Below are 12,302 nucleotides of genomic sequence, written 5' to 3' on the forward strand. Positions count from 1 at the left end.
GGGCCAAGAAATTTCCTGCAGGAAGAATAGTGTCGGGTACTGGGATCTCCTTGGTGTCCTCGTACATGCGCGACAACGCGTCAGGCTTCGTGTTTTTCGAGCCGGGCCTGTATGTGATGTGGAACTGGAGCCTCGAGAAAAACAATGCCCATCTTGCTTGTCGTGGGCGCAGATGTTTGGCCGTCCTCAGATATTCCAGGTTCTTGTGGTCCGTGAATATCAGGATGGGATGGGAGGCACCTTCCAGCAGGTACCTCCATTCTTCTAATGCGGTTTTGATAGCCAGTAGTTCGCGATCCCCAATGTCGTAGTTCCTCTCCGCAGGGGTAAGTTTCCGTGAGAAGAATGCTACTGGGTGAAGTAATTCCTTGGCGCCCTTCCGCTGGGAAAGGATGGAGCCAACCGCGTTTTCTGACGCATCTACTTCTAAGATGTAGGGCAGGGAGGCGTCGGGATGACCCAGAATGGGTGCCGAGGTAAATAACCTTTTTAGTGCTTCAAAAGCTTCCTGTGCCTCTGGCGTCCATCTGAATCGCGTCCCAAGCTTAGTTAACTGAGTGATGGGGGAGACCAGACCCGAGAAGTTCTTGATGAACTTCCGGTAGAAGTTTGCGAACCCAATAAAACGTTGGACGCTTTTCCTGTCCGTGGGTTCAGGCCAATCTAGGATCGCTGAGACCTTCTGAGGGTCCATTGCGACCCCCGTGGTGGAGATAATCAGACCCAGAAATGTAACGCTAGCCTGTTCAAAGCAGCATTTCTCTGCTTTAGCGTACAACCCGTGCTGCCGCAACCACCCCAACACCTTTGTTACATGTACCCTGTGCTCCCCCAGGGAGGATGAGAAAATCAAAATGTCGTCTAAGTAGACGATGACAAAGATGTCCAGGAAGTCCCTAAAGATGTCGTTTACAAAGTGCTGGAAGGTGGCTGGCACATTGCACAACCCGAAAGGCATGACCAGGTATTCGAAATGGCCGAAACGGGTGCGGAAGGCCGTCTTCCACTCATCCCCCTCCCTTATGTGAACCAAATTGTAGGCTCCCCTTAAGTCCAGCTTGGTAAATACTACTGCAGCTTTTAAGCTCTGGAATAATTCAGGTACCAGTGGTAATGGGTAACGATTTTTAATGGTGACCCTATTCAGCTCCCGATAGTCAATACATGGCCTCAAAGTCTTGTCCTTCTTTTCTACAAAGAAGATCCCTGCACCTGCTGGGGAAGTGGAGGGACGGATGAATCCCTTTCGGAGGCTGTCCTCAATATAGTCCTTCAGGGCCCCTAATTCTAGCTCAGAAAGGGGAAAAATTCGCCCGAACGGAATTTCAGAACCGGGCAACAGATCAATAGGACAGTCATATGGGCGGTGGGGGGGTAGAGCATCTGCTCCCCGTTCACTGAACACATCAAGAAACTTATGATAGGCTGCAGGAATCACTTGTTTTAGACTGTCATCCCCTTCAGAGCACAGGAGGACCTGGGGGACCTCCGGGCCCGAAGTTCGACACAGTTCCCGACAATATGGGGAAGGGAACGAGACAACCCCAGTTTCCCAGTCAATTTGGGGGTTATGGGCCCGCAACCAAGGGAGCCCCAGAATGACTGGGAAAAGGGGTGATGCAATAGCATCCAGGCGGAGGAGTTCCCGGTGCTGACCGGCAATGGAAGTCACAATGGAAGGGGTCTCCTGGTTAACCACCCCTGACTTTATCCGGGAACCATCAGCCAAAAAGATGTGAAACCCCTTCTCCTTTGGGCGGAGGGGGATACCCTGCTGGTGAGCAAAACTGATATCCACAAAACAGCTGCATGCCCCCGAATCAACTATGGCTGTCACCTCCACGGTCCTTTCTGAAAGCTGAAAGGAGAGGGGAACAACTAAGTACTGGGACGGATTCATATTGCCAACAGATAAAGAAGATGAGGTGAACTTACTCAGTTTCTGCGGGCAGGAACGCACCATGTGACCAGCTTCGCCGCAGTACAGACACAGATTCTGGGAGCGTCTGCGCTGGCGTTCCTCAGGCGATAGTTTAGGCCGTGCCAGGCCTAGCTGCATGGGTTCGGGAGCATCTTCAAACGGCAGGTTCTGGATGCTTGGCCTAGTATGTTGACCGGATCCCTGAAATGACCCCCAGGGATTTCCGCGACCCTGACCAGACCTCTCCAATCTGCGCTCCCGTAGCCTACGGTCAATTTTAATGGTGAGTGCAATCAAGTCCTCTAATGTCTCGGGCACCTCCACCCGGGCGAGCTCGTCTTTCAGAGCCTCAGAAAGGCCCATACGAAACTGGTGCAAAAGTGCGAACTCGTTCCAACGAGTGTCACCCATCCAGCGCCTAAATTCAGAGGCGTATTCCTCAGCCGCCCGCCGACCTTGTCGGAGTGCGTATAATGTGGCCTCGGCCGAGGCCGCCCGTTGTGGGTCATCATATAAGATGGCCATAGCGTTAAAGAAGCTGTCGACCGTAACCAGGTGAGGATCATTGTTTCCCCTTAGTCAGTGGGCCCAGTCTTGGGGTTCACCCTGCAACAGGGAGACAACAAACCCCACTTTCACCGATTCTGTCAAAAAGGTCCGTGGCTGCAGTTCAAAATAGAGCAGACAGGAGTCACGGAATGACCGAAAGCGTGTGCGATCCCCATGGAAGCGCTCGGGTAAGGGTACTCGGGGTTCCGCCATAGGGAGTGATGTGGAAGGCCCAGGAGCCGGCTCGTGGGCTGCTGCGACCGGCGGTGCAGGAGCCGGGGCCTGTGAAACAGGAACAGATATGGTGCAGGCCTGAAACCGATTCTCGATCTGCAGACATCTGTCCTGTAATGTGTTTACTGCTTGCGTCAGGGTAGCCAGGTGCCTGCAAACCTCGTCCAACGGGGAGGGTCCTCCTCGAGGCTCAGTCATGGCCTTCTGGTACTGTGAGGGACCGCCGAGCGGCACCACTAGCACTCCACTGGTCAGGCGTGCCCAGAGCGCGGAGTCTAAGCCCCAGGGTACTTGTTCACCAGGGCCCCTGATGGTGGGGATGGACTTGTAGTACCCCGAGACCAGGTCGCCTCTACTGAGCACACCTGTCAGTGGTAGGGGTGTTCGCCAGGGGCTCCAACCAGGGAGAGCCAGATGTGAGGAGGTCGGGTGACCCCGATGGGATGGATGGATGGCTGAGCAAGTGCGTAGTCAGACAGGCCGAGTCGGTAATGTAGAGGACGGTAGGGTACAAGGGAGCAGGCAGAGAATCGTCGGGTCACACGCCAGGTCAGCAACAGGAGGTCAGATCTAATGAGGGGCATCCAGGGAGAGAGGTCAGGCAAGCAAGGGTCTGGGCAGGAGAAATCAGCAGGTCAATAAACAATCCGGGTCAATAAACTTACTAGGCACAGGTACAGAATCACAGGAAGCAGGTAAGACCAGAAGGCAACGAAATGACAGCTCAGGGACCTTTAAATATCCCGCCCTGCACTGCCATTGGTGCCCAGCGGGCGGCCGCGGCTTCTACTGCGCATGCGCGAACTCGAACGCCGCGGCCGGCCCGGACCTAGTGCCCGTGTACAGGGCGGAGCAGTGCGCCTGCGCCGGGACCATCGCGGCAGGGATCGAGGAGATCCCTGACAGTGGTGTTAATAGTTGAGATTGTCCTGCAACCCCCAAACCTGGTCCACTGCTGCCCACTACTAAGCACATTTCTGTTGTGTTGCAGTATCAGTCATCAGACCAGACACTCAGTGTTATTTATTGGCCCATTATTGGCTGTATACAGGACAGAAAGGCACAGACATTACCAGTATTAGAGGGTTATTTCACCTTTTCAAAATAAATAAAAAAAGTGAACTAACGCCATACACCCTCCCCAGCCCCTGGTTCCCTCTGTACTTACCACCATGGGTAATGAGTTATCAGTTCCCATGTAGCCAGTGTGATCTAGGGATTTGAAATCTATGCTCTTCTCCCTCTTCTTTAGGCAGGGATTCCAGGACAGATCATATTCTATTTGGTCAGTTCCCGCACAGAAAATCTCTCTGATCTGTCCTGGAAGTGCTGCAGAGAGAAGAGGGAGAAGAGCGGGGATTTTAAATGCTCAGACTGCTGCACTGGCTGCCTGGGTACCAGGACTGGATCTAGCCTGTTCAATGTGGGGGTGCTGCAAAAAATGTAAAGGGGCAGAGGATCAGAGGTCAGCAGGGCAGAAGACAAGGATCATTGCTGGCAGGGCAGAGGACAAGGATCATTGCTGGCAGGGCATAGGACAGGCGTCACTGCTGGCAGGGCAGAGGACAGGGGTCACTGCTGGCAGGACAGGGATCACTGCTGGCAGGGCAGAGGACTTGGGTCACTGCTGGCGGGGCAGAGGACAGAGGTCACTGCTGGCAGGGCAGAGGACATTATAGTGTCAGTCAAAGTCTTCCTATGTCAATGCTAGCAGGGCGGAGGACAGGGGTCACTGCTGGCAGGGTGGAGGACAGGAGTCACTGCTGGCAGGGGGGAGAACAGGGGTCACTGCTGGCGGGGCAGAGGACAGAGGTCACTGCTGGCAGGGCAGAGGACAGGGGTCACTGCTGGAAGGGCAGAGGACAGGGGTCACTGCTGGCAGGGTGGAGGACAGGGGTCACTGCTGGCGGGGCAGAGGACAGAGGTCACTGCTGGAAGGGCAGAGGACAGGGGTCACTGCTGGCAGGGTGGAGGACAGGGGTCACTGCTGGCGGGGCAGAGGACAGAGGTCACTGCTGGCAGGGCAGAGGACATTATAGTGTCAGTGAAGGACAGTATAGTGTCAGGCTAGGGCGGTAAAGTATCAGATTAGGGTGGTAAGGTGTCAGATTGGGGCGGCATAGTGGCAGGTTAGGGCAGTATAATGTCAGGTTAGGGGTGGCTTTGGAATGGGGGCACAACTAAAATCTGGGGGTGCATAGCCCACCCCAGCACCCCCCTAGATCCAGCCATGCTGGGTACTGGCAGCTCATCATCCATGGAGGTAAGCACAGTGGGGACTGGGGCAATAAGGAGGGTATGTGGTGTTAGTTCACCTTTTCATATTTTCAGAAAAGGTGAACTAGCCCTTAAAGGATATAATCACCTTTACAAAAATAAAAAAAACTAAATGCACATTTTTGTGTAGCTAAAATTTTTTGATTTATTATTTTTTTTGTTAGGGACCTGTAAAGCTTTGCATCTACGATCAGCAGATTGTGGGTGTAATGTCACGGTCCTGCAAACTGCAGACTGTCTGTGTAGCTGTCTGCCCGTACCTCCGATACAGGCAGGCAGCTGCACTCTGGCAGGAAGAATCAATGGACTACCGCAGCGCTTAACAAGCATCCTGGTAGTGCATTGAGAGCCACAATTTAACAGCCACAAAGGCTGTCAGTACTTGTAGGTTTCATATTCACAGAAGCTGTGAATGAATGACGCAGCTGGGTGGGCGGAGCCCCGCATGGCCACTTTTTTTAGACTGTGACAGCGAGCGGGGGGATTCCTCGCTCACTGTCAAAACAGGGACTCAGGGGGGAGCGGAGGCTTTGGCATCTGCAAAAAAGTTACATGTTACACCCTGAATATGGGTGTAATGTATTATTTATTACTTTATTTATTTCAGGTACTTATATAGTGCTGTCAATTTTTGCAGCGCTTTACATATGTATTGTACATTTATATCAGTCCCTAACCTCAAGGGGTGTACAATCTAAGGTCCCTAACTCATATTCAAGCATACACATACTAGGGCTAATTTATACAGGAGCCAATTAACCTACCAGCATGTCTTTGGAGTGTTTGAGGAAACTGGAGTACCCGGAGGAAACTCACACAGACACAGGGAGAACATGCAAACTCCAGGCAGGTGGTGCCATGGTTGGGATTTAAACCAACAACCCTAGTACTGCCAGGCAGAAGTTCTAAACATTTAGCCACTTTGTAACATATAACATGTTACAAAAAGTGAAGCTATCCTTTAAACTGAGAGTTAACGGGAATGCCAGCAACAATTCTTACATTTTCCCACTAGGTGGCGATACAGCATAATGGTAATGGCACAGGAAAAAAGTTGCTGGCAGACCTTGTACATGAACTGATTAAAGTGTAACTAAAGGCAAAAAGTTTTTTGGACATCAGTTTTTATTGCTGTCTGTGTCCCATTTTGTGAGATTCACCCTCTCCATTTGTCCTGTTTACCATTATCATCAAAAGTAAAAATGAAAGAAAATTCCAAATTTTGGGTTGTCACAAGAACAGTAATAGAGGGGAAAGATTCCAATGAGGACACTGGTTCTAGTGACCCTAGTGGCAACCAGGGAATCCTTCACTTTGTTGTGACTGTAGGACAGGAAGCGGAGGGAAATCTCCATGGGACACAGATGGAAAAAAAAACACGTTTCTTTGTTTCTGTTATAAAAATTTGCAAATAAATAATTGTTCTTCGTAAATTTAGGCCAAGATGTATTCTGCTACATTTCTTTGATAAAAATAACCCAAATCAGTGTTTATTATTTAGTCTGTAGGAAAGTTATAGAGTTCACAAACTATGGGAAATACTGTATCTGAAAATTGATCAATCCTGAAGTGCTGACGGCCAATCTAATTTCTTGAGGCCCAAGAATGTCAGAACAGTACAGCTATCCCCCAAATGACCCCTTTTGCAAAGTAGACAGTCCGACGTATTTCATAAGAGGCATGGTGAGTTTTTTGAAGTTGTAATTCTTTTTCAGAATTTTTCAGAAAATGAAAAAATTAAATAAATAATTTTCACAATTTTTTTTACATACTGTAACCAGTGCAGTACAGCGTCATCATATAACTGGTGTGGCGGTGATCAGGGACACTGACTAATGACAGTATGAAAAAAAAATTTGATAATTTTTAAAAAATTTTTTAAAATTATTATCTTTTTTTTAATAACATTTTTTTCTCTTTTTTTAAGATTTTTTTTCATATTACACTATGACCAAAGTAGTATAATGTTACCGTAGTAACACTGTACTACTTCCGAGAAGTGATCAATATTTTTTTTTTTATTGCTTATAGCAAATAATTTATTTGCTATAAGCAAGCATTTAACTAAATGAAATCAATTCACTCAGGTTTTTTTGTTGTGATTAGCTGTGATTGGCCAAAGTTAATCACATGACACAGATGGGCTGTGATTGGCCCAGCCTGTGCATGTGATTGCTGTGTAATGGATTACATAAAAGGAAGCCATCCATTGTATACAACTGTCATATGACCTGCTGTGATTGGTCACAGCAGGTCACATGGTACTGGCAACGGGTACACAGTGTCTGAGGTACATAGCCAGTGACAGATCTCGCCACAGCGTGGCCTTGTGGACAGCGCAAAGTGCGATCTGGGAATGACGTCATATGACGCCCTCCCGGAGGGACGAGATCTTTGCTGCGCTTTCATTTGACAGTAGGCCGGGCGGCAAGTGCATCACCAGGTGAAAATAAAGGAAAGAAAGCCTAAAAGAGAAAACTAATGCAGTTTCCACATTAAGGCTAAGTTCACGCCTATGCAGTTTGCATTTGATCTATTTCTGCATTGCGTTTTGCGCTTTTTTGCCGTGTTTTTGATGCCTTTTGTGTTTTTACAAAGAAAATATGCTTTTCTGCAGCGTTTCCATTGAAGTATATAGAACCGAAAATGCAACTTTTTGCATTCAAAAAAGTCTGTGATGCTTTCCAAAAAACACACCGGGTGAAAACGCTGAGATTTGAACATGTCCCATAGGAAATTATGTTAAATGGACTGTACTGCGTTTATGCAAAATGCTGCAGAAAACGCTTAGGTGTGAACCTAGGGTCAAGAATTGTTAAGCTGCAACAGAATAAATGTTTGCTTTTGGGTGTAATGCCACTTTAAATGGCTGTACTGGAGAATCTGTCTTGACAATGTCCACCAATGTGACTGGGGCTTAGGTTGATACTGTATACATTTATGCCCTTTGGTGCCTGCACACAGATTCTGACATAGGGAGCAGCCTACGGCTTCGTACCTAGCCGTATGAAGCTAGCTCGGTCACAGGTTCTCAATCAGGCAAAGTCCCACAGAGTACAGGTTGGAGAAGCTACGATTTATATCCTCTGGGCATGTCCAGGAGTCCAGAGGATGTTGGGATCCCAGGGGATTGTGGGAGTCCTAGAGAATTTGGATAATATAGTTAAACAGCCCTATGCCTGCTGCAGGGGAAGGCAGGCAAAGGGACACTTCGCTACACTACACTCTGCCCTGCTTGAACTTGAGGTCCCTGGCAGGTCTGCAATCTAGACAAAGTCTTTCTATGTCAAATGTTCAGGAGGATTCCCAAAGTTAGACTCTTGGGAGCATTTCAGGGGTTGAGTCTGGGCCCAATCCTCAGGAACTTGATGTGAGGCGGATTCCTCCTTGTAAGGCCCATCAGTAAAACTAGTAGATCTGGTGGTTCTTCCTTAGGGCCAAGAACCTGAGCTGGTTGACATATGGGTTCAGCAGCATTGTTGGGTTCTGTAACTTCTCCAGAAAGTTCTTCTCCAGGAGGCAATGACGGCCAGCCACCATTATATATCTAGTAGCGACAGAGTCTGAAGCTTCTGGTCAATGCCTCAAAAAACAGTGGGTCCCTGAGGATACGGCTGAATATAACCTGACAAGGTGAGTGACCTATCACTGAGCGTAATGTATGTTTGTTCTTCCAGACCACTTCAGTCATGTAGTGAATCCATTTCCTCTGCTTTCTCTGGGCTAGGCACCTCAGCATCTGGATCAGGGTGCGATTGAATCTTTTGCATGTCTCATTACCATGTAGGTGATACAGGGTTCTAAGTGTCTTGCTGATGCCCAGTGAACTGCACCACTCCTGGAAGAACGAACTTTTGAAGCAGATTCCTTGATCAGAATGTATTGCGGTCTTGGAGGTCTGGTTGTATGTCAGCATGGCTACTGCAACTTGATGAAGTGGTCCACCATGACAAGTAATGGTGGCCATAGCAGTGGATGGCCATCTTCAGATGGGCCCAGAGTTAGTGTTTCTAGTGTAGCTGAAATGGTCCAGATCATGGGTGGCACTCAGTCTTTAGCCCCTACTGCCACTGAACAAATCATGCAGTGTCCACAGATCTGCTCAATCAGCCGGAACAGTCCCACGCAGATAGCATGGCTCTCGATCCAGGCATATGACTTGGGTAAATCCCAGTGTCTTGCTTCTACATGCATTCTTTTTGTCCAAAACCAGGAGGAAGCTGGGTAGAGGTTGCCAACAAGGGACCGCAGACCGTTGAAGGAGAGGTAGGTATTATGGACTTTAGTTCCACTTTAAGGCCATGTTCCCTAAAGACGGGGAAACCAATGTTTCAGCTATTTAAATAGTGAGGCAGCAAGGCACCAATGGGGTAGCTTCCAATCCTTAAAGTGCCCTTACACCACTACTGAATAACTTAAAGTGCAATTATATCTCAAAGTTTGTCTTTTGTCATTTGTTTTGCATGCTAAGTAATTTGTGCCAGATCAAGCCAAGAGTTCCTGTACCTGAAGATGGGCAGATTGCTTCCATGTGGTGCCTTAAGAGAAGTCACACAATATATTTTGCATATCTACATAACTTGTATATGTAACACTCTCCTAGTCAGGTGCTAGGATAGGTAAATTTAGTCTGGGCACATTGTAATTAATGGGGTTAATTTGTTCTGTTAGGTAAATTTAGTTTGGCTCACTCTATCTAGTGAAGCTGGAATTCTGTTGGGGTTTAAATTTAGGTGTTAGTGGAGGTAAATTTAGTTTATCGCACAGTAACCAGTGGAGCTGGGTTTGATTAATTGGGTCTGGTCTGTGTTCCAGGGGCTACATGATTGTTTGTTTCTCCATGTTCACCTGGAGGAGCTCTGGATAATAGAGGTGCATATTAATTAGCAGCCTAATATTTATGTAGCACCAGCAAATCCCTGAAAGGCTTGGCCTAGAGGATTCTGGGAGAATGCATAAATCCCCTGGAGCAGGGGTCAGCCCTGTATTCATCTAGAGGGGGAGAGTATTGCCCAGGGGTTTGTTTGCCTCTCCTGGGCACCTTGCCATGTGCTTGTTCAGTGGACACCCCAGCCAGGAGGCTGGAGAGCATCGAGCCACTGTTTACTGCTGAAGGCTGGCTGAGAGGGCTGTCATCTAAGGATCTAGGCTGTTGCCACTGAGAGAAGCTGCCTGCAGGATACAGGTAGGAGGCCACCCAGAGGTGTTCTGTGAGCACAGGCGGGGAGAGATCTTAGAGACTGAGTGCTATCACCTCTCCTGTGTGCTAGGAAGTCAGCCAGGTGTTTTCTAAGAAGCTTTTCCTGAAGAGCATAGCTTATCCATTCCCTGGAAGGAAGGCTATTGCCTAGACTGTTCACCAAGGAGAGCTCAACCTCCTCAATACTGCTTTGCAGAACCTGTCCACTCTTGGATAAACAGGGACAGTGTTTAGAGTTACAAGAGTTCCAAGTTTCAAGAATCAAGTGTCAGTGTCCTCAAAGTTCATAATAGCAAGTTAATGGAGTATCCAACTTTCCCCATCCAAGTTCAAACCATTTATGAAAACATCAAAACCAACAACCCTAGACTGTTTCTGAAGCTGAGAGAGAGAGTGCAAGTGTGCCTGGCTGCAGAGCGATAGTGGGAAAAGGCATTGGGACCTACAAACTGCTTCCCTCTATGGGGATCCTGCTACATTGACAGGTGTTTGTGCTTATATTGTGTAGGATCACTGTCACTATCAGGGCCATGTGGAAAATGACATCAAATCAATGGCCAGCATTAGTACCTGTTCTGGGATAAGGTAAGACAATAGTATAACAAGGAAAAAAGGTACATATCTGATATTAAATGTATCTTTACTATGCAGCTTGCAGTTCAGTGTCATAAGCCAATTCAGGCTTACATGCAGTAGCATTTCTTATGGGAAATGTGTACATTGATGTATTGTGTGCATGCAAACAAGTCGTATACTCACGGTATTTATTATAAGTAGAGATGAGCGAATCGAAGTATCCGAAGTGGAATTCGAGTCGAATATCGGAAAAATTTCGATTCGTGCCGAATCCGAAAAATAGCCTAATTCGGACGCGCGAATCGAAATTTTTCAGAAAATGGCGGCTGACATGTGCGGCGACGGAGCGGGGATGTCTGGGAAGGCGCGCAGACAAGGCGCGCTGACCCATAATGCATTCCTCAACTACATGTGATCGCATCAGCCAATCAGCAGCCAGCCAGCCAGCACTGTGTAATGGTCGAGTTATAAATAGCGGCCATTTTGGAATTCTTCATTTGCCTGCAGTTATTGAACAGAGGCAGACCGCTCTGTACTAGGGACAGGGACAGAGTTAGGGCCACAGAAACGATAATTGGGGACAGAGAAAAGTTACTTAGGGACAGAGAACCATTACTCAGGGACACAGACTTGTTAATGAGGGCCACAGAATCGTTATTTAGGGACAAAGAAACGCTAGTTAGGGCCACAGAATTCATACTCAGGGACAGACAGAATTGTTACTCAGTGCCAGAGAATTGTTACTTAGGGCCACAGAAACGTTATTAGGGCCACAGAATTTTTACTCAGGGACAGACAGAATTGTTACTGAGTGCCAGAGAATTGTTACTCAGGGACAGACAGAATTGTTACTGAGTGCCAGAGAATTGTTACTTAGGGCCACAGAAACTTTAATTAGGGCCACAGAATTTTTACTCAGGGACAGACAGAATTGTTACTGAGTGCCAGAGAATTGTTACTCAGGGACAGACAGAATTGTTACTGAGTGCCAGAGAATTGTTACTTAGGGCCACAGAAACTTTACTTAGGGCCACAGAATTTTTACTCAGGGACAGACAGAATTGTTACTGAGTGCCAGAGAATTGTTACTCAGGGACAGACAGAATTGTTACTGAGTGCCAGAGAATTGTTACTCAGGGACAGACAGAATTGTTACTGAGTGCCAGAGAATTGTTACTCAGGGCCACAGAAACTTTACTTAGGGCCACAGAATTTTTACTCAGGGACAGACAGAATTGTTACTGAGTGCCAGAGAATTGTTACTCAGGGACAGACAGAATTGTTACTGAGTGCCAGAGAATTGTTACTCAGGGACAGACAGAATTGTTACGGAGTGCCAGAGAATTGTTACTCAGGGACAGACAGAATTGTTACTGAGTGCCAGAGAATTGTTACTTAGGGCCACAGAAACTTTAATTAGGGCCACAGAATTTTTACTCAGGGACAGACAGAATTGTTACTGAGTGCCAGAGAATTGTTACTCAGGGACAGACAGAATTGTTACGGAGTGCCAGAGAATTGTTACTCAGGGCCACAGAAACTTTA

At 47.7% G+C, this 12,302-nt stretch overlaps 1 protein-coding gene across 1 annotated transcript in view; it reads left to right on the forward strand.

Annotated features, from left to right (window-relative positions):
* Positions 1-12,302, forward strand: part of LOC149450055 (snake venom metalloproteinase atrolysin-D-like) — a 46,098-nt gene that overhangs the window by 14,398 nt on the left and 19,398 nt on the right. Inside the window, exon 5 of the mRNA XM_089692401.1 lies at positions 10,690-10,766. Within this exon, the coding sequence (XP_089548527.1) occupies positions 10,690-10,766 (77 nt within the window). The remainder of the gene's footprint in view (positions 1-10,689; positions 10,767-12,302) is intronic.

The sequence above is a fragment of the Staurois parvus genome, unplaced genomic scaffold, assembly GCF_062004578.1.
Source record: "Staurois parvus isolate SC_StPar_1 unplaced genomic scaffold, SC_StPar_1.0 ptg000586l, whole genome shotgun sequence".
Classification (NCBI taxonomy): Eukaryota; Metazoa; Chordata; class Amphibia; order Anura; family Ranidae; genus Staurois; species Staurois parvus.